The 21,390-nt window shown below is 39.6% G+C and overlaps 2 protein-coding genes across 3 annotated transcripts in view; one reads left to right on the top strand and one right to left on the bottom strand.

Moving 5' to 3' along the window:
- iqgap2 (IQ motif containing GTPase activating protein 2) overlaps window positions 1–21,254 on the top strand; it is a 40,060-nt gene extending 18,806 nt beyond the window's left edge. For both annotated transcript variants that reach the window (XM_086314098.1, XM_086314099.1), the window contains 30 exons: window positions 2,053–2,140; window positions 2,353–2,516; window positions 2,792–2,879; window positions 3,098–3,261; window positions 3,407–3,567; window positions 4,543–4,667; window positions 5,433–5,596; window positions 9,965–10,055; window positions 10,384–10,551; window positions 10,680–10,822; window positions 10,975–11,145; window positions 11,463–11,546; window positions 11,722–11,793; window positions 11,882–11,951; window positions 12,214–12,422; window positions 12,588–12,740; window positions 13,142–13,305; window positions 13,447–13,671; window positions 14,008–14,148; window positions 14,630–14,714; window positions 14,892–15,124; window positions 15,656–15,788; window positions 16,594–16,696; window positions 16,778–16,919; window positions 18,040–18,127; window positions 18,276–18,488; window positions 18,569–18,729; window positions 18,837–18,980; window positions 20,310–20,418; window positions 20,645–21,254. In XM_086314098.1, coding sequence (XP_086170224.1) covers window positions 2,053–2,140; window positions 2,353–2,516; window positions 2,792–2,879; window positions 3,098–3,261; window positions 3,407–3,567; window positions 4,543–4,667; window positions 5,433–5,596; window positions 9,965–10,055; window positions 10,384–10,551; window positions 10,680–10,822; window positions 10,975–11,145; window positions 11,463–11,546; window positions 11,722–11,793; window positions 11,882–11,951; window positions 12,214–12,422; window positions 12,588–12,740; window positions 13,142–13,305; window positions 13,447–13,671; window positions 14,008–14,148; window positions 14,630–14,714; window positions 14,892–15,124; window positions 15,656–15,788; window positions 16,594–16,696; window positions 16,778–16,919; window positions 18,040–18,127; window positions 18,276–18,488; window positions 18,569–18,729; window positions 18,837–18,980; window positions 20,310–20,418; window positions 20,645–20,758 — 4,170 coding nt within the window. In that variant the 3' untranslated portion in view covers window positions 20,759–21,254. The remainder of the gene's footprint in view (window positions 1–2,052; window positions 2,141–2,352; window positions 2,517–2,791; window positions 2,880–3,097; window positions 3,262–3,406; window positions 3,568–4,542; window positions 4,668–5,432; window positions 5,597–9,964; window positions 10,056–10,383; window positions 10,552–10,679; window positions 10,823–10,974; window positions 11,146–11,462; window positions 11,547–11,721; window positions 11,794–11,881; window positions 11,952–12,213; window positions 12,423–12,587; window positions 12,741–13,141; window positions 13,306–13,446; window positions 13,672–14,007; window positions 14,149–14,629; window positions 14,715–14,891; window positions 15,125–15,655; window positions 15,789–16,593; window positions 16,697–16,777; window positions 16,920–18,039; window positions 18,128–18,275; window positions 18,489–18,568; window positions 18,730–18,836; window positions 18,981–20,309; window positions 20,419–20,644) is intronic.
- On the bottom strand, window positions 7,345–9,003 carry f2rl2 (coagulation factor II (thrombin) receptor-like 2). The gene is made up of 2 exons (XM_086314104.1): window positions 8,735–9,003; window positions 7,345–8,464 (listed from the first exon to the last, which is right to left on the bottom strand). Exons 1-2 carry the CDS (start codon window positions 8,796–8,798, stop codon window positions 7,443–7,445), a joined length of 1,086 nt encoding a protein of 361 aa, XP_086170230.1. The 5' UTR covers window positions 8,799–9,003; the 3' UTR covers window positions 7,345–7,442.
- Window positions 21,255–21,390: the final 136 nt, after the last annotated feature.

Here is a 21,390-nt window from a genome sequence, read left to right as displayed (position 1 = left end):
AACATCAAATATCTGCTCGGTTTATCAAGATATCCCATATTTGCAAAAGTGCTTCGACGTTTTCAGAGGCGTCTGCTACCCACCAGCTCGACAGCTAGCCGGGAGCTCGAGGGTTACTGATGCGGCCGAGAACGGCACAACTCCCGGCACATCATTTTCAGATCACCGCGGAGTTTCGCTGCTCGGGTTAAACGTAATATATAAGTCACTTAGACAACCTAAAAATGTTATTGTTGGGCTTTTTTCAGTGTTTTGTTTGTTCGTGAGTAAATCGGTTTGGCTGAGATTAAAGTTATTAGATTAGATAAAATAAAACTTTATTAATCCCCCGGGTGGGTTCCTCCTTGGTTTTCACACAGCTGACTAAACGTCAAACAGAAAACTTATTAAACAGAAGTATGAGACAGTCGAGAATTTACACCAGTGTCTGGTTATATTTTAGATAGCAAGAAGCAGACGGCCGAGTTTATTAAACTCCACCGAGACAGCGGTGACGCTAATCAGAACTAGACCGTCCAATTTCACACCTTTAAACTTTAAAGGCGTGTTTGTGTGTGTGTTTATACAATTGCTATTATGTTTGCACTTTATGTGTAATGTTACTGACTGCAGAGATCAGTAAGATGTGTGTATTTTTTATTTATTAGTTTTATTTATTTAATATTATTTTTTAATTGAATGACTGTCTAGTAGTTCACAGATGTCGAAAAACTGAGTGTGGTAAAGCCACTGATTTTTTTTATGTATATTTCTGCAATCTGCACATTGTACTGACTTTCATTTTAATGTTTACACCAGGGTTCCTTGTCAGCACTTTATGCTCAGATGTTTGTAAGCTAAAAATAAACTATTGTGTATGTTCAAATATACTGTTGTGATTGAAGAAGTTAAATAAAAATGTCAGTCATCAATTCATGCATCACCTCATGTCATCATAACAGAGGTCTGTCTTCCAGGAAAGAACAGTTTAAAATTAATGTAATATAGTATTGGCCATACTATATGATGTATTGCTTGTCTTTGTTTAATAATACAGAAGACAAAGACCTTAAAAAATAATCGCATATCGCATCGCAATCGCAATATTGGGGCAAAAAATCGCAATTAGATTATTTTCCATAATCGTTCAGCCCTACTCTACACTGGAGTCTTAATGCTTTAAAATGTAGCTGCATGCTAGAATAGACTGGACTGCTGAGTCATAAAACAGGTTGTGCTGTATCAGAGACTGAGAATAGGCAATTCTGATTGCTTACCAGCGTACACTGAGGCAAAGGAATTATGAGTGTTATAAACACTCATAAGGTTTGTAATTTGGGAAAACATCATCTTGGAGGGGATCCATCAATATTTTCTATCGACTGTTCACACCTTGGTTTTAGAGCCACCGTTTGGTTTATAATTGTTTTTTAATTATTTTTTAGATGGAAAAAATAAAACAATGCAACTTTCTCATCTTCAGCCTTGTTAAAATTGTCCTCACCCCTTTAACCTGAACCAACCTTGAACCATGTAAGCAGGTTTGATTAAGTTACACCTCTTACTGCTGCTGAGGTTGACATGTTTTCTGTGTTCAAGAGCACACGTGCTGACCACAGACAGATTTTAAGAGCTGTATGTCTGAATGTAGTTTCTAGAAATTTCTGAATCATGTGTGTTATTTGAGACATTTTCCAAAGGAATATAAAGAAGTGTGATATGTATGTGGCAGCTATATTAACTCGAGAACTGCACGGACATCTGAAAATGGTTGCCTGCGCTGATGTGCTCTACAGGCTTTGCCAGCACATTCCAGTGACTGCATTGTAAGCTGTATTTACCTAACGCTCCACGCCATCCAGCACCTCTCCTCCCATTCTCTTTACAAACGCTGTGCAAACAGTAGCACTAGCTTTTCTTTTCTTTTCTTTTTTTAATTGATATTACCACACCAATTTAAATGAGAATGGGAGGCAGTAAATACAACCTGCTAAAATATAGTGCGCTTTGTTTTTTTTTTTAACAATTATATGCATATAATGTGATTATATTTTCTTTGTCTCCCTCTGTTAGCGGTCCTCAGTTGCTGCTGAAGAAAGAGATGTTTATGAGGAGCTGCTGAATCAACAGGAAATCCAGACATGCATTGATCTTGTCAACAGTAAGAACTTCCCTATGTTTGCTTTACACACATTCTCACTTAAACACTGTCATGTGTCGCAGATGTTTTTGTCTTTGTGTGAGATGGGCCTTTATGGGTATTAGGTCTAAACATCTGTTAAATCAGATTATGCAGCACAATTACACAGTTAATCAAAACAATATTAAAGTTAAAAAGGATCTGCTCACTGTCTTTATTTTTCCTGTCTCCAGCCCAGGAAGCTATAAGGCAGGTGAATCATGCTGTGTCGAGCCAGGATCAAGCTGCTCTGCTGGCTGCGCTTAGGCTCAACGTGCTGGCCTTGCTCGGTGTTCAGGAGTCAAACAGCCGGTGGTATCTGGAACATTTTACCAACTACTGTCAGCATAAATCTAAGGTATACAGAGTCAGAGCTTGTTTGCTCAGTTGTTGGATTTAATTCCAGCAGTGTGTGTGTGAGAGAGAGAGAGAGATCCATATTTCAGACTTTGTGGTCTTCTTGTTATCCAAGCATTTGTTACAAGTGAGCAATGGCCTGCTTTCACATGAAATATCTAACTCCACCTTCAAATAATAAAAATAATCAAGTCAAAATGCAAAGAAAAACGAGCCATTTCTTTAATGGGGTCTTTTTGGATATCTGCTTAGTGTAATCTAATGTTTCTTCTTCAGGAAGGTGGAAGGGTCCAGATTCTGGACAAGGAAGAGATTCAGCGAGTTGTCAGCTCCTGCAATGACTTTGCCGAAGCAGAGAAACGAAGTAAGTGGCTTTTGTAACTTCGGGCTGTTTACTAATGAGTTAAAATTCAAACTACCTAATCACCCAAATACGACTCATGATAAGTATTTAATATGGGTTCTTAAAGGTCCTTCAGAACATCATGTATAAGGTTGTACGAAATACTGTTTTCGTTCATTTGGGGAATTGATTCCAAGTTATAATGTAAAACACGACTTTGTTGTCATTTTCTTAATCAGAACTTGAAGCAGTTGCAAGAATCAATACAGCCATTCGCCTGGGCAATGCTTTGGAAACAGTGGAGGAGCTGATGAACCCGGAGGCACAGCTGCCAATTGTCTACCAAACTGCTGCCAACCTCTACCAGGCTGAGCTTTTCAGTTTGCAGCTACAAGGGGGACGGGTGAGGCATGTTTCAGACTTTTACTCTGTGCACATGGATGTTGATGGGTATTGACAAGGTCAGCGATATACATGTATATACATGCGCACACACACACACACTCTGCAGGCAACAATTTTCTGATCCAGTATTTTATGTTTTTCAGTCTGGACTGAGCCACGAGGAACTGAGTGTAGCTGTAGAGATGCTGTCAGCTGTCGCAGTGCTGAATGAAGTACTAGACACCAAAGACCCACAGGCTGTGATTGAGCAGCTAACAGACTCTCCCCTGGGCTTTACCAACATAGACCAAGACAACCTTAACAGGTAAGATAGCCGCAGGATAGATGAGGAAGCAAAAGGAAGTGTTATTGTTTACTCACCTTCCCCCCCAGTGTTCCCATTTAGTGGATTCATCTACTTTTAAGTCAGGCTGTGGAAACGACACAGAGACCATAAAGAAGAGTTATTGTGATTTATTGCAGAATGTTTATACAACATGTTTATGGCAGTTTTTAATATATAACTACTTTACCCAACTTCTTATCAACATTACTGCTAATAAATAACTCTTTACTTATCTCGGTCACTTTGTGCAGCAGCTAATAGTTAAAAAACTAATCCCTGGTAGTTAAACATAACAGTTCAACCATATTGTGGTAGTTTTAACCTAATAGCATTTAATTTATATTATACTAACAAGAACATACAATATGTGAATTTTTAGTGATTTACACATTCACCTAACAACAGAAAGACCCCCAATTTCATCCTGGGAAGAAACCCAAAATCCCTTTGGTGGTTGTTTGAGGGGGAGAAAAACTAATTTGACCAGATAAAATCTGCAGAGCTTTTTTTTTTCTGTATGATGATTTTTCTTCTAGTCTGTTAGTTGCTTGGTATATTGAATGCACCACATGAACAAAAATCAGTTTATGTCTAAAAATGGGTAGCAGGTTGGTGTAACTTTTGGTTCCTCTCAGACATTTGTCCTGCTGTACTGTATGACGGGACACTTATAAGCTTATAAGGTTAACGATTTGCTTCACAAAGTTATCAGTTTACAATACAGACAACACTTGGTTCCACACTGCTGTCTGCTCAGCTGTGGTGCTAAAGTGCTAAATGCAGCTGTGCTGTGGTGGGCAGGCTATGAGGACACCAAAAATTACACCCATGAGTGTTTTGTTGTTGCTGTAATGTCATAGTTTTTTCTTTTATTTATTTATGACTTAAAAATTAAGTTATAATGTATTTGCGCATCCAAACAATTTCTGGTTACATAAGTCCTTCTTTCCTCAGGTATTCTGACATGCTTATCAAAGAGCGAGCTGAGGCGCTTTCCACGGGCCAAGAGTTTCTAACCTGGAATGATGTCCAGAAATGCATCGACACCGTGAATGTTCAGGTCCAAGAAGAGCATGAACGTAAGAACGTCTTGCTGATTTCCTCTTCTAGTTTACATATTTTAGCAAGTATTTTGCCCTGTGCAGCTAATCAATTTGCTATGCAATTTGGTGACTACTGAATGAATCATTAGGCTTCTCCTTGTTTCTCCTCGTACATTGTAAAACAATGTCAGTTCTCTAAACTTTGCTAGGACATATCTGCACATAACAAAACTAGAACTGGCCACTTAATAAAAGCAGGAGATTTGATACTTGCTGTAAATGTAACTAATACACAGTGATCTTTTGTTGAGTAATATACGGCGATATGTTGTACGTAGAGAGAGATGAGGCATGTAGAAGCTCACAGACATGTACAGTTCAGACAGACATGTGACAATTACTCATGCCTGGACTGAAACCTGAAGGTGCTGGTGATTCCTTAAAGTGCTTTTGTCTGCTAAGAGAACCATATCAGACATCACACTGAGTCAAGCTACGATATCACACCCAATCTAAATTGTAATTTTGAGAATAACAAACGATTAACTGCAAACTGCTCAAACATAAATAATTTCCTTGAGGCTCAAAAAGGCGTAAAACTACACAGTTTGCTGAGGTGGACATGACGTAAAGGTGCTCAAAATACTCCCACTGTTTCAGGAATATTCTCAAATTACAGATGTTTGAAACCTTAGAACAGTTTTTTAGGCATCGTCTTACACTGAAAAATGAAACACAATCTGTGCTCTTAACTTGTCTGAGAGGCTTTTGTTTTTTTGTTTTTTGGTCCTCCACCTACAGGAATCATAGCCATAGCTGAGATCAATGAGGCACTAAACTCAGGTGATCATGAGCAGACCCTTGCAGCCCTCCTCCTCCCTACAGCCAAGTTGTCGGGGGTGAACCCAGCCACAGCCAAACACTACCATGATGTCCTTCAAAATACCAAACAACTTCTCTGCCAGGTAGGCGAACATTTCTTTAGTCATTTCGAATTTGAGTAGAAAAATATACTTGCACCATCCACAGCTAGATATTGTGGAAAACGTCATTATAGCTGAACGAATCCTTATTTTGTTTATTTATTCATTTTGTAAGTTTTTTTTATTATTTAAACCTGTCCTGTGCAGCAAGCAGGATCATGGTCTGAATGCTTTCCTAAGCACATTTGCTTTCCTAAGAGGGGCATAGACTCTTGTAATTGTTTTTGGGTCATTATTCATTTTATTTTATTATTCATATTATTATCTGTGTGGGTATTAAGCTGGGGGTGATGCCAGGTTGGTGAAAGATAGAAAAAAGGGTGAAGTAAACGGGCATTTCGGTCTCCAACTCGCTAACAAAGCACACATTTAAATGATATGCAGCAACTGAAAGACAAAACAGAGGGAGGGACACAAATATAGAATTTTGCTGTGTGTGTGTGAGAGGATGTGAGTGTCTGTGTACGGCAACAATGCCCCAACAACAACAACAACAACAATTTTTGTTGTTGTTGTATTTTGTTTTTAACCATCAGTTGCACACAGAGGTTTTTCATAAATTACTCATTCTGTGGTCAACACTCGACCTTCAACAAACAAAAGACGTCAAGCAAGAATTCACGAGACAAAATAAAACAATTGAAATTAAAAAGGTGCTCTTTTGAGCTTACAACACATAAAAATAATAAAATAAAAAATTTGATGACCTCAAATTACAGAAACAAAAGTCTAGATAGTGACTATAAAAACGACTGACATAGAACAGTCACAAGTATCACAGCTGGTTTATTTAATGTTTTCTTTGGTGTGTGGGGAGACGTTGACATGTGGAGTTTAAAAAGTCTTAATTTTGTAGTGGAGAACTTTTCAGCTGGTAGAATAAATTTGTGGTATTGCTTCCTCTTGCGGCAAATGTTTACGGCACGTTTTGCAAATTACCGCATTTTGTTCAGCGAGTCTCATTCCCTCGCTCGTCCGGTAGGATATAAACACACATGCTCAGCGCAGTGCGCCAGGTAGAAAATTTTCTGTTTGGGAGGGAGGGGAATTAATGATTGTGCAGCATGTGGGAGGAAAAAAAAAAACCTCACAGGGAATTGCATGCAGACAGCTTAATATTGCCATGGCAATTTATAAAGCCATTTTAACTATCGTGAGTGGAAAAACTTGCAATACATCGAGTATATTTGAATTATCTCCCACCCTTACTGTGTGGTAATTAAAAATGAGAAACATATGACTGCACAGCCAGCAAAGCCACGTGAATGGCCCTACCAACCTATGCAGCTCATGTCCCCCCTGAGACCCTACGTGCGTGGGTGATGTGTTGTCAGAGAAGCAGAGGGAGGAGAAGGCACGGGATGATGATTAAGATCAGGAGGTAGAGGACTCCCCCTGGAAGGAAAGGGCGAGCAAAGCAGGTTCAGTAAGCACCCCCACTTCCTCCATGAATCATTATTTAAACCGTGTCATAACTTTGTCCTGTTAGTTTTGTTATACAGCAGTTTTTTATCCTATGTCACTTCTTTACATTAGGTCATGTATATATCTATCTGAATTGCTCAATCTTGATTTTAAAGTAACGGATATATCGTTTACAAAAAGTATTGTTGACTTTTGGATATAATTTTAATGAAAAAATGAACAAAACATGACACATAAAACATGTTTTTAGTATACATGGAAACAAATAACACTATGGCCACATTAATAGTTTCTGATTCTGTCCGGTCTTCAGTTTGTCATTTTCCCTTGTGACTTCCTGCTGTGTTCCAACAATAGTCCAGGCTTGGGTTTTGTTTTGTTTTTTTTGTATACATGTCCAGTATCACGTCATAACTGCTTGTCTCGGAGATATCTCGCGGAGAGAAATAAATTGTAGTTCTGAAGCCGCTGTCTTGGAAATAAGCATACACAGGAAGGGATCAAGACAACTGTGGAAACAGCAGAGACACACAGCTACTCTAAAGTATCCATACACGCTGTCGTCCCCACCGGAAAACAGGCGGATGTAGTGGGCCATATGCAGGACTCCGCTGGGCAAGAAGCACACCAAGAAGATGCTGAAAACCAGAGTGCTGACTCTGATAAATGGCTTCCAGTCACAAGCACTTTGACCTAGATGGTAAATTACAGCCACATGGGCATAGATACAAAAGAGGAAGGGCGTTATAAAGCCTAGACAGATAAGCATCAGCCTATATGGCACCAGATGGGAGTGTGATTTTTCGTCTAGGGGAAGTACATCATGACATGTTGTGATCCCCAGCTGGGAGATGTTGTAACTCTGCCTGACAAGGAGCTCAGGCACAACAGCAGCCCCGAACAGGAACCATATAACCAAGCACGTCCACACCGCCAGTGTTTTCGTAGCAAGTCTCCTGTACATGAATGGTTTGACCACAGCCAGGTAGCTGTTCAGGCTGATGCACGCGATGGTCTGAGCTGAGCAGTAAACATTACCGTAAAACAAAGCCGTAATCAGCCGGCAGGAGGTTTCCCCAAATATCCAGTTGTTCCCATTGAAGTGGTAGTGAACACGCAGCGAAAGGGAAAGCAGGAGCAGCAGGTCAGACAGCGCCAGGTTCAGGTGAAGAACGACTGTGGAAAAGGACTGTGCTCTGAGCCGGACTCTGAGAAAGGCCAGAATGTAGCCGTTGGAGGGGATGCCCACCAGCATAGACAGGATGTACGATGAGGGTATGACCCAGGTGCTGAGCACCCCTGTGGTATAGGCTGTCACTGGATCCTCTGGCTTCACATGCAAGTTTCTGCCTGTGTCATTATAGTCGGCCTTAAAGGTCCTTGGATTCACTGTGTGAGGTTGGATTTTGGTCCTGTTTTTGTTTCCTGTAAAGAGTAGAAAACAGTTTTTACACCTTCAAACCAACTTTCATGCAAAAAGTTTTTTTTCTTTTGTACCAAAATGTTCTGAAGGTTTTTTGTTTTGTTTTAAAGAAGTAATTTTGGTTTTCTATTTTGTGAGTCTGAGTTGGGAAAAGAGCTTTCCCAGTTGTTGGATACCAAAATGTACTTTTTCTACAAGATTTAAGCTTTTTTCTTTTTCTTTTTTTTTTAAAGAGTTATCCTTTTAGTAATGTGTTAACTTAAGAAACTTACCATCAAGCTGATTGGTCTGCACTGCCATCAAACAAATGAGTAGTCCTGGCATGAGGTCAAACATGTCACCGTTAAGTTGATATTCCAGTATTTCCCAGTTAATTAGGCTTCAGCCCTCTTGGTTTTGCTTCTTGTCAGGAGTTTTCCACCAGTAAAACTTTGTGTTTTGCATCTCTTCAGTGCAGCGGTCGAGCTGATAATGGTGTGAGCTCAAACTCAGCTTCCTGGCAGTGTATACAGAAGCATGTTTCCTGCCTGGACTTGAAAACTGAATTCCCTGCTGTCTGCGTCAGTCACAGCCCTCTGAATCACTGGAGTGGGGGAAAAAACTACTTAATGGTTTACAGAGCTGTTTATCGTGTTTGTCCAAGGAGTTTGGTTCATTTAAGACATTTGACTGGTTTTGGTTTTATTACTTTTGTTAAAATGGGATTTGGTGTTTGTCAGCCTAGTGAATTAGAAGCTGGTTTTCAGACAACATAAAATGTGTAGCAATTACATCATGAATGCAATAAAGGAAGTGAAATGTGTGCTTGAAGATGGTCATTTAGTAAAGTGTTTTCCCAGGACAGTGTTTTTCTTTCTTCCTGTCTTGCCTCCATGCTGTGCTGCTTTTGAAGGACTGCTATGTTCTTCTGGCTTGCGCTATCACATCACATCACGCATGTAATATCTCTTATGACACCCTCAATATATGAGGAGTGCGTGAAACGCACAAGTAATGTCTTTACTTTCAGACTGCTTCAGTGTTTTGTAAACAGCGACTTCCTTCCTGATGGTCTTGTGGTCGATGATGCACCCCTTGATGTTGTCTAAAATTAGCTTGAGAACAAACATAAGGATCAAGCTGAATAAACATGCTGTGTTTGTTCTGACTTTTGAGCCCATTATAGACTGAGGTCATTGCTTTAAGTGGTGGGCTAGGATATGGTTGCAGGTCATCTTTTGTCAACTTTTCCTTATTTGTCTCGACTGGTTCCTGGCACTGGTTCTCTATAATGCGATCATTATCTCTATTAAATATCTCCACAATCCCAGTTTGACTTTGGAAAATATTTCAGGTACAGTAAATGTACACAAACTTAAAACTTTCCACATTATTTTGGTTCTGGGTGCTTTAAATATTTTAGAAACGATGAACAAGCTACTAATAACGCCTTGTTTGAGTGAGTTTGAGTTTTGTCTTCTGAAATGAAGAGGAATGATCTTTGTTCTTTTTCCTGATCGTAGAGCTCCGGTGATGAATCTGCAGTGCTGTGGCTGGACCAAATCCAAGAGGCCATACTGACAGCCAACCAGGATGAAAAGGAGGCTCTCGCATGTATGTTCTCGTAAAGCCTGATTAATTCTTCAAATTGATCTGCGATTTGTTTCCATGAATAACTGTCACATAATGCCTTATAGATGCTCTTATCCAGTGTTTCTTGTTGCTATAGCGAGGCGGACGTAGAAATGAACTATTGAAAAAAAAAAAAAACAATAAAAAATGTCAATGTAATTCATTTGATGTCTAATTCATTTAAATTTATTTTCCTGTACACTACTCAGTGTGTTCACATTGTACTTTTACTGTATACTGTTGTTTTATTTGACCCAATAGCGTTGTGAAGCTGACACCAGTGGTTTTTCTTTTTGCTTTGCATTGCTAGTGTCTGGAGCAGTAGCTCATATTAACAAGACAGTGAATGAGGGGGACTCCCAGAATACACTGGAGGCTTTGCAGGCTCCCAGTGTAGGGCTGAGAGCAGTTCTTCCTGAATGTGCTGACACGTACCAAGATGACCTTTCACAGAAACAAAGAGACGGTGCTGCCAAAGGTAACAGGATTTACATCTGTGGGACAGCAAGTGTGCTTTCTGTTCAAGAAACTCCAGTGAGAAGTTGAGAATTTGTGTCAGATTTACACCAACAGACTTTTTAAAAAGCACTTTCTGCTTTCCTCCAGGCAGCACTGATGGTGTGTGGGTAAAACACTGCATCAAGGACAAATATGACTATTTCTATAACCTGGAAACTGAACAGGGCACCTGGGAGGAGCCTGAAGGGTTTGAACAGAACAGCGGACATCTCAGTAAAGAAGAAATCCAGGTGCTACCCCTTGATTATAAAGCTTTAACATTTCCCATTGATTGGGCTGATTTCATTTTTACTTTAACAGTAGTGAGATTTGTTTATACTTGGATTGCATCTAAACAAACAATTTTCATGCTGCTGTGGGGTATTCTTGGTTTTTCCCTCAGAATGTGGTGACCTGTGTGACTGCTGAGTATAACAGGGAACAGCTATGGCTGGCCAATGAGTGCTTTGTGACCAAGCTGCAGGCAAGAGTCAGAGGTTACCTGGTCAGGAAGAAGCACGTCCAGAGAATGGAGTATCTGCATCAGCAAGAACCACATGTCATAAAACTGCAGGTAGCTTATAGAACCTCTATAAAGTGTACTTAGTAATTAGGCAAATATTCCTCATTGATTCTGGATGTCTAGGGCTTATCCAAGCACAAACAAATCATAAGCAAAGGTAGCTATATACTTACATTAAATTACAACCACTGTACTGACTGCATATTTTTGTTTGCATCTTCTTAGAAGACAAACCAACAATGACAACAATGTCTTTAGAAAACTGATGTCTAAACTTCATGACTAAGCTTCATAAACTGATTTGTGGTGAAGCTGATGCCGAACTTGTTGCTTGTACATGTTTGTCTCAGTTTTTCCTTTTTTTGCAGGCTTGTTGGAAAGGTTACAAACAGAGGAAAGTGTATAAAGAGAGGATGAATTTGCTTCAGAAAAATGTTGCTTCCATTGTCAAGGTGATGAATTATTTTTGTTATGAATGACAGACTGAAACAGGAGAATATTAATTGGGATTTTTAACACTTATTAACACTAATTGACCTGTGAATAACATTAGCAACATAGCTGCTGCATCAAACGCCTGGTATATATTTTTTTATAACTGTTTAATAAATACTTTATTTTATTTAGATCCAGTCTTTTGTAAAGATGTGGAAAGCAAAACGTGAATACAATCAGAGGCAACAGTTCTTCAAAGATCATGTAAGTAATACTTCATTGCCATTACTCAGGTGCAGGATTTGGGTTTGTTTTCATGCTTCCTAAAACTCTGATTCATTTTTGTGTTTAGGAAAAAGAAATTGTGAAAATCCAAGCTTTTTTGAAGGCCAACAAAGCCAGAGAGGACTACAGGACGCTAAGTGAGTCATAAAGAATTTAGATCTGCGTTTGAATATGAAATTATGGTCTTGATGCATGTTTCGCCAGTTTTAGAGGATTGCAACTTACAGCGAGTCACAAATTTTTGAACAACCACATTATTTGCAATTTTCTTCCCCCAATTTTTCCTCACAGTCAAGCCAAAAATATTGTTCAGTTCTGATGATAATATATATAATATGATGAAGGATAAACTTGCAAATTGCATTTGTTGCTGACTTTATTTTTTACACCAACTCTCAGCTGGAGCCAAGGATCCTCCTCTGTCAGTGGTGCGTAAATTTGTCCACTTGTTGGAGCAGAGCCCTCTGGATCTACAGGAAGAGCAGGAAGTGACACGGCTTCGGGAGGAAGTAGTCACAAAGATTCGCTCCAATCAACAGATGGAGAAAGACTTGAACCTAATGGATATAAAGATTGGACTGCTAGTGAAGAACAGGATCACTCTGCAGGTTGCCGTCACCTCTAATTAATACGTGACAGGAAAACGGAAAGTTAATAAAAATGGGTTGAAATCATTTATAGTTTGAGTAAAATGTTGTTGACACTAAAATCTGAAGAAGTTTCTTTATCTATTATCCAGCCAAACTCCTATTTAACTTTGTTTCTTTGAAAAGGATGTTGTGTCCCATAATAAGAAAATGAAGAGCAAGAAAAATAAGGCGAGTAAAGATGACCCGACGGCAGGAGACAGACTCGGTATTAAGGGCCTGAGTAAAGGCAAAAGACGGAAACTCGAGGCCTACCAACATCTCTTTTATCTACTACAGGTATGAAAAATGTGTCTGATTTCTTTTCCACTCGCCCAGTTCGTGATATAAAACCAGTCATGGCATTTCAACTGAAAAGACTCAAAATACTGCTGGTCCCAAAGTTATTTGGAAGATATTTGTAGATAATTCGCAGATGCAACTTGTATAATTCATCCCCCGTGGGGTTTTTTTTTTTTTTTTTTTTTTTTTTTTTTTTTGGGGGGGGGGTATAGTGGGGGAATAGTGTCCAATTTCCACTACATTTGGTTCTAAACTCAATAGACAGTAAAGGACAACTTCAGTGTCACAAAACCATTGGAAAAGAAGCATTACTCTGCCTCATCAACTTTAAATGAACTCATTCAGTTTCACTTCTAGTCGCCTAACGCTGTGCTTGCTTTCTCTTCCATTATCTTTAGACCAATCCATCCTACCTGGCTAAGCTGATCTTCCAGATGCCCCAAAACAAGTCCACCAAGTTTATGGACACTGTGATCTTCACACTCTACAACTATGCCTCAAACCAGAGAGAGGAATACCTGCTGCTCAAACTCTTCAAGACTGCTCTAGAAGAGGAAATCAAGTGAGTATTGTGGCTCCATATAATGCTATACCATGAGAGTTCACTGTAGCTAGTTTACACTTATTTTACTCAATTATAACCTACTACTAACGGTAAATGAGTGCCTATAAAGTCCTTTACTATCTTCTCTGCGTGTCTCAGTTCTAAGGTGGACCAGATCCAGGACATAGTGACAGGCAATCCAACAGTTATCAAGATGGTGGTGAGCTTCAACAGAGGTGCACGTGGTCACAACACCCTCAGACAGCTGTTGGCTCCAGTCATTAAAGACATCATTGAGGACAAGAGCTTAGGCCTCAACACAAACCCTGTTGAGGTCTACAAAGCCTGGGTCAACCAGCTGGAAAGTGCTACTGGAGAGGCCAGGTAAGGAGACTGCCATCATACTTAGTTACCCCTGGCTTTTTGCACTTAAATATTTCAGGTATCAAATAAATTTTATTATGAGACAAAAGTAAGTAGAGTAAAAACAAATAACTTTGTTTCTCAGCTGTTTATTTAGTTCATGTGATAATTTTTTAAGTTTATTTTTTTTATTTTGTGTTTTTCTCATCTTGAAATTTCAGCTTTCTGAAGAAATTTTTTAAATGGCTTGTTATCCTAATTGAATTTTGAATTAGCCGAACGTATCCAGCATTTAAAATTCAGGTCAAAAAGCATAAAGCAGTGAACTTTACACATGCATCTTCTGCTGCCCCTTAGCAAGCTGCCTTACGAAGTGACTCCTGAGCAGGCCATGTCACATGAGGAAGTACGCAACAGGCTGCAGGCTTCCAGTCAGACACTGCGTTCAGCCACAGATAAGGTCCTGAACTCCATTGTGTCCTCACTGGATAATCTCCCGTAAGTCTTAGGAGCTGTCAAAGCCCAATTTCCTTTGTCTGCTCTGTGACTTTTCCTGGTTAAGTTCCCTGTATTGTATTGAACTGTTTAAAAGTTTTCTTTCATGCCATGATTTTTATTTGTAGTGTATTTTCTGGTCTCTTAAGTGTTTGTTGTTCAGTTTTGCTATGATGCAAGCGCTCATCTGGCCAGTTGTTTGTGCTTTGTGTGACACGAGTCCTACCATAGTAACCCAGTTTTGTGCCTCATCGATCTTCACAGTCTAGAGTGTATAGACCACTAGATGGAGCTGTTATGCAATTTAAAATCTTAAACATTAAGGTACATACTGAAGACACTGAAAGCCATCAATACTTGCAGTCATTAATGCAGATATTGATGCATCAGATGCATTCCTTATCATGAGCTTGTTTTTGCCATGTAGTATGTGAGTGCATGTTTGTGCTTCATGTCCCATCAATGCTTTGTGTTTTGCATGTAGTTATGGCATGAGATACATAGCTAAAGTTCTGAAGAACAGCCTCCATGAAAAGTTTCCAGATGCCTCAGAGGATGAGCTGTTGAAGGTATCAAATGTCTAAATATATACATATATATGGTGTGTGTGTGTGTGTGTGTGTGTGTGTGTGTGTGTGTGTGTGTGTGTGTGTGTTTTCCATAGTCATGCATGGTCTTCTCTATAGGTCTTATTATTGTGATCCTGCTGAGGTAAGAGAAAATAATACTTTTTTTAAAAATGTCAGATTGTAGGTAACCTGCTGTATTACCGCTACATGAACCCAGCCATTGTGGCCCCAGATGGCTTTGACATCATTGACCTGTCAGCAGGAGGGCAGCTCCACCAAGACCAGCGGCGTAATCTGGGATCAGTGGCAAAGATGCTCCAGCATGCTGCTGCCAAGAATCTGTTTGAGGGCGAGAATGCACACATGACGCCCATGAACAACTACATATCACAGACATATGAGAAGTTTAGGTAAGGAGCGGAATACACGGCACAAATCTGTACTCTGATTTGTCTATGGAGATAATTTAGTTTTGGTCAATGTAGATCACTGATAATACGGTAAGCTTTTCATCCAAAACAACATGATAAAAGTGTGATGGAGGAAGAACCAGTTTCTTTCCGATAACAAAGAATGGTAAACCCTGGAGATGAACGTGTTTGGCCGCGTTAAGCTGACATGGTGGAAGTAGAGGGAATCCTGGCAGCAGAAGCCAGCCCGCTGTGCCGTGTCAGCAGTTCGGACATGCGTGTCTACAAAATCAACCAAATTCCAGACTGACTAGAGCAAACTAAATGGGAGAGGCTGGGCGGCTATGTGCTGTTATCTGCCTCACTTTGTGTTTGACTCATCATTTCTGAAAATCGCGATAAATCTCAGTCCATTTACTGGAAAAGGTCAATATGAACTGCTAACCTTGCTGAGGAAAACAATACAGAGCACTTCACAGGAAGTTCATGTTCATGCTCTGGAAGAACTAATAACAGCTGATTTCTGTCCAGGTTATTTTTCCAGTCGGCGTGTGATGTCCCTGAACCAGAGGAGAAGTTTAATATTGACGAATACTCGGATATGGTGAACTTAAGCAAACCCATCATCTACATATCAATAGAGGAGATCATCAATACACACTCGGTAAACCCAAGCAAAATGATAAAGATTCTTCCTGCTACTCCTGAGGATATAATTAAACTTTACATGATTCATACTTAAATGACTTGCCCTGTCTCTCCATGCCCCTGTCTTGCATGCTTGTACATGCTACAAACTGTTATTGGAAACAGACATTCTTACTGTTGCTGCTACTAGAAAATATATTATTGAGATTACATTGATATTAGATCTAGCAGGAGTTTATATTTTGCTCCAAGCTCAAAGTTTAGTTTTTAGAATATGTTATATGTACGTTATGTCCCCTTATCATCATCACCACTTGACATCCTGTTTCTTTCGTTATGTTTCCAGAACACTTCCTTTCAAAGGGGTTAGTATTGAGGATGTCAGTAGGTTCTGGCCAGCTGTGTCTTTTTGCCATCTGTTATAAATGGAAATGACTTTCCTGTTGAATTTGACAGATGTTCCCTAAAGTTTTGTTTCGTACACTGAGGTAGTTCAAATATATGAAGAAAAGCAAAATCCCAGCTGAAAAGGGGATGTGATTTTTACCTACAAATAAATGTACTGTTGCATATGTAGGACTGAGCTGGATGTTGGAAACCAAACAGTCACAGTTTCATACTTGTGGTATGTATTAAGGCGCTGACTGTAATAAAATTTAGTAAGAGGACGTTTAAGAGCTGTTTGCTATATCCTGCTTCTGCTCTCCGTTTACTGGAAAATCTATCAAGCTTCATCTCAAAATGTTTAAAATGTTCAATGACTAATTTTATGTGAACATTTTAAACTTTCGATGTGACTAATCAAATGTGTGTTTGTGCAGCTGCTTTTGGAACATCTGGACGCCATCTCTCCAGAACGCAATGACTTGCTGCATGAGCTGCTACAGGACCTCGGAGACGTCCCTGATGTAGAGGCATTGCTCGGTACGCTCAAGTAAACCTGTATTTTGATTAATCACAAGTTAGTCACAGGTTGACTGAAATCTGTACTGCTTTTTTTCCCAGGTGAAGGAGCTGTTGACCCAAATGATCAAAATAGGGAGAGTGCTCTGAGTCAGCTGGCGAAGACCGAGATCTCCCTCACTCTAACCAGCAAGTTTGAGCTGCTGGAAGGAGATGACAGAGACTTAAAGACCCTCAGTACAAAGTAAGGTTGTCACTGGAGGATGCTGAGACAGACACTCCTGTGTGTCCAGTAACAGACTTTAATCCTTAGGCTTTAGGTGTTTAGCCCTGTAATTGGTATTTAAAGCAAAACTTTGACGCTGAATTACACTCCTTCAGAAATCTTCTACATAGTTTGGTATTGCCTATATGATGCACTGCACTTAACCCTTCTTGACACATTGTGCGTTTCTTTGTGGCTATCTTTCAGTTGCATGTCTTTCCTGCTCTTCTATCATATCCTGTTCCAAAGGAAGGAGTTTCGTGGTCTGGCTTATCTTGCCTCTAACGCATTGTTGGTTTTGTCTTTATTCTCGGACACAGTTCACAGCTAGTGCAACAAATGGTAGTCCAGACATTTAAAATAAACATTGCAAATGTGTCTGAATTTTTGTTTTTTTTTTTTAAAAAGTTGAACATACCCTGCTATCAATGCTGTGAAAGTCTGTTATAAGACTCAAGCTCCTTGGGATAATATACAGTATATAATTTTTTAATTTAAAATTTTTTTTTTTTTTTTGAAGGCGATTAACATTCTGTCCTGTATTGAGCGTTCATCTTACATAACAGTCCTTATAGAGCCAAAAGTAATCACATTTTTCTCTGCGCTTGGCATCAGTTCAGTTGTGTTTTATTCATTTAGCACCAAATTTCAACAACAGCCACTTCAATGTGCCTGCAGAGTCGGAGAAAACCCCCAATAATCAGACGGCCATAAATAACCAAGAACTTGGTGACAGTGGGAAGGAAAAACTCCCTTTTAACATCAGGGAGGGGCCGCCATCTGCTAATGGAGAAGAGACAAAAGTCATGCTGTGGAGGGGAGCCAAGGTTTAATAATAACTAGTGATTAAATGCAGAATGGTGTATGAACACGCAGGGTGTGAAAAGCCCCCCAACTTAATGATACATTTTTAAAGTGTTAGCATGCTAGTTAGCGCAGTAGGTGTGAGTAAAATGTGGGTGTGTGCTCTGGTTACTTCTGTACTTGGTGGTAACGGATGTTACACTAATTAACATAAGCACATATTTGTGACTTTGGTGAGGTGAAATAAAACAAAAGCTAATGTGTCACATCTGATCTTTGTGTGTGTGTACATCAGGACAAAAAAGCTGATTGTGGATGTGATTCGGATCCAACATGGAGAGACTTTACCTGAAATTCTTGAGACTCCAGCCACTGCAGCACAGGTGATCTACATTTCTCAGCTTGTTTTTCCTCTATATATATACCTGCCAGCTACTTTCATTCATCAAAGGAGCATATTCATTTGATTTTTTTTTCTTTGCCTCTCAGTCTAATTAATTATGTTACTTCGTATGCGACTTATTCCTTAAGGAGTCAGAGCATACTAGGATTGTTGAGCGCAGGGCAGTCCAGGATGCTCAGACACCAGAGGGTCTGAAGAGCAGCCCAGCGCTTTTGGAGGACAGCCAGTTACCGCTCGAGCAGAAGAAGAGGAAGATTATCAGGAACCTTCGTAACCTGGAGCAGGCTGGCCTTGCTACTGCAAGTAACAAATACCAGGACCTCATCAACGAAATATCAAAGGTTCATAAGCAGCTCTTTTTCCCAGCTAAAGATGCAGACCCACATTCTGTATTTGTGAAGCTAAAATGTGTATTTGACAGGACATCCGATACCAAAGGCGCTACAGACAGAGGAGGAAGGCCGAGCTCGTGAAGCTCCAGCAAACTCTGACTGCCCTTAACTCAAAAACTGCCTTCTACCAGGAACAGATGAACTACTATGATGCCTACATCAAGACTTGCCTGGATAACCTAAACAGGAAGTGAGTTGTATCCTAATTTATAACAAACCTCATTAGGGTAAAGATGGATGATTTTAGCTTGTGATTCAATGGTAACACATGTCCCTTGGTGTGTTTGTATGGTCCAGGAATTCACGCAGATCTATAAAACTGGACGGGAAAGGGGAAGATAAGGGCAGTAAGAAGTGGAAGCCCCAGTCTCTGAAGTACACTGCAGCAAAACTGCACGAGAAGGGAGTCATCCTGGAGATAGAGGGACTTCAGACCAACCAGTGAGTTCAGTTCTTCACATGTCGAAAAGGGCTTGGTACTAACATCCTTCTTACATATCATTACATGTCATTTTACATTGCAGAAGCTGTTAAACACATTTAGTGTTTTTATTTAAACGATTTATATTTGTTTAAATTGTTATTTGTATCACCTCTGTCAGTGCGCCCCAGGGCGGCTGTGGCTACACTGTAGCTTGCCATCACAAGTGTGTGAATGGGTGGATGATTGTGTATAGTGTAAAGCGCTTTGGGGTCCTTAGGACCAAGTAAAGCGCTATACAAATACAGACCATTTACCATTTATATTTATCATTTGTTCAGTCACATCTTGGTTATTTGTCTGTTAACCGTACCTTACAGTAAACTTGGCTGTAAGGTACAAAAGTTACGGTTTCCCAACACCAGACGCTTTTTGGTGCTTGATTTCATGTTATTTGTCGTTATACAAGCAGAGCTGTAACTACACTACAGTATAAAGAAGGAAAAGGCAAATATAATATAATGAGATGATTATAAAATAGCAGCATAATAGTGTTTTACAGTACTGGTATTCTATTATTGGCAAAGTGCTGGTTGATGGTGTTTTCTGATCCAGTCACTGTGTATGACACCTCGGTGTATAGCTCTATGTCTAATAGAGTGCATTTGATAAAGTGCTTAAGAGCCAGAGAGACGATAGTTTAACAGATTTACAGTCCGGGGAAGGAAAAACAAATGTTAAAGTGCAAGCCCTGAGACACCGGTACTGTTTCCCCCCCTGTGAAATGATCAAACAGACTATTGTGAGTGGGGTCATAGGTGATGTTATCCAGATGCTATATTTTAAATAAATGTGATGGCAGGAAGCTGGGTACCAGCAGTGTGCTCACTTGCTTTTACTGCCAGCTGCAGCGCCCTTTGGTCAGCAACAGTGCAGGTACCGTACCACACTGCTGCAGAGGTGGAAGTTGTCAAAATGTTTGCCTTTTTCAGCCTCAGAAAGTGGAGGCTTTATTCGGTCTTCTTTATCAGAGAGCTGGTGTCAGGTCCTCAGCGATAACGGCAAGAAACGCTTGTTACCTGCTCAACCTCGGTGTCATTGATGAGAACGAGGTTGTCTACATTTTGTTGGACTTCATGTAATCAACTATCAGTTTTTTGATCTTTTTTACATTAGTGGTCAAGAGCACAATGTAAGCAAATGGATCTCTTGTCTGTGGGCCGTCTCTCATTGTTATGGAGTCAGTCAAACGTCTGTTTAGAGCTTCTCCAACATTTCAGCTATAATTTCAAACGGACTCTCATCCTCTCACACATCTGGTGTCCACTTTTGTTTTTCTTATCTCTCAGGTTCAAAAATGTCATGTTCGACATTTCACCCACTGAGGAAGTTGGAGACTTTGAGGTGAAAGCCAAGTTTATGGGGGTCGAGATGGAAAAAGTCCAGCTTCATTTCCAGGTAAACATTTCCCTTCAGAAAACTCACTCGTCAACACTTAATCCTGGTGACAAATGGTTGAATTTCCCTTTCTTCTCTATGGACTACTGGCAGGAATAGTCATGGAAATAAGCCAGCACAGCATGAGCCTGACTTAAGAAAGAACTTAGTGATGTGTTTTATTATGATATCATTTGTAGCGTATTTGTAGCACCAGCGCATTAACAAGTCAGTTTGATGTTGGCAGGATCTCCTTCAGCTGCAGTACGAAGGTGTGGCGGTCATGAAGATGTTCGACAAAGCCAAAGTGAATGTCAATTTACTCATCTTCCTCCTGAACAAGAAGTTCTACGGAAAATAAAGGAGAGAAAAAACAGAGTTGGGAGAAACCTGGTCGTGCCTTTGGACTGTACTGAGTTTGTTGAACAGCACAAAAACGTCACGCGGTGCCGTGATTTGTTTCTTCTGCCTATAATTTGATGGATCGCACCAAAATGAAACTTTATCGTTCACTTTGTGTCCTATATTTTTTTTCTTTCCCACGTGGTGATTGTAAATGTAATATATTTTGAAGAATTCAATTGTGATGTTCATGTTTCTTGTTCAAAAGAGAGAAGTTTGATGGAAATGTCAGACGAACCAGTACGGTCTTATTTCAGAAACTGGAGCGGCGCAGCCTGCATGGCTGTATGAAATAATGTAGTGCCTTTTTAATGAAAGAATTTAAAGACACATGTTTTTAATTAATAAACATTTGAACATTTTAAAAGCTATATGTGATGTATTTTTATAAGTGTTGTTGCTATATAATTGATGTCTAATGCTTAAACAATATTCATAATAAATTGCACATCCCAAACCTTTTCTCCTTCTTCTTATCGTTATTATTACTATTATTATTATTATTATTATTATTATTATTATTATTATTATTATTGGTAGTAGTTGTTTTGGTGCTTTTGTCATGCATTCATATTCAGTGATGTGCTTTTC

Source organism: Aulonocara sp. 'chitande type north' Nkhata Bay, linkage group LG12 (assembly GCF_057382095.1).
Source record: "Aulonocara sp. 'chitande type north' Nkhata Bay isolate Kocher_YH1m ecotype deep benthic linkage group LG12, A_spYH_male_GT1.1, whole genome shotgun sequence".
NCBI lineage: Eukaryota > Metazoa > Chordata > Actinopteri > Cichliformes > Cichlidae > Aulonocara > Aulonocara sp. 'chitande type north' Nkhata Bay.
This window is presented reverse-complemented; position numbering and strand designations above follow the sequence as displayed.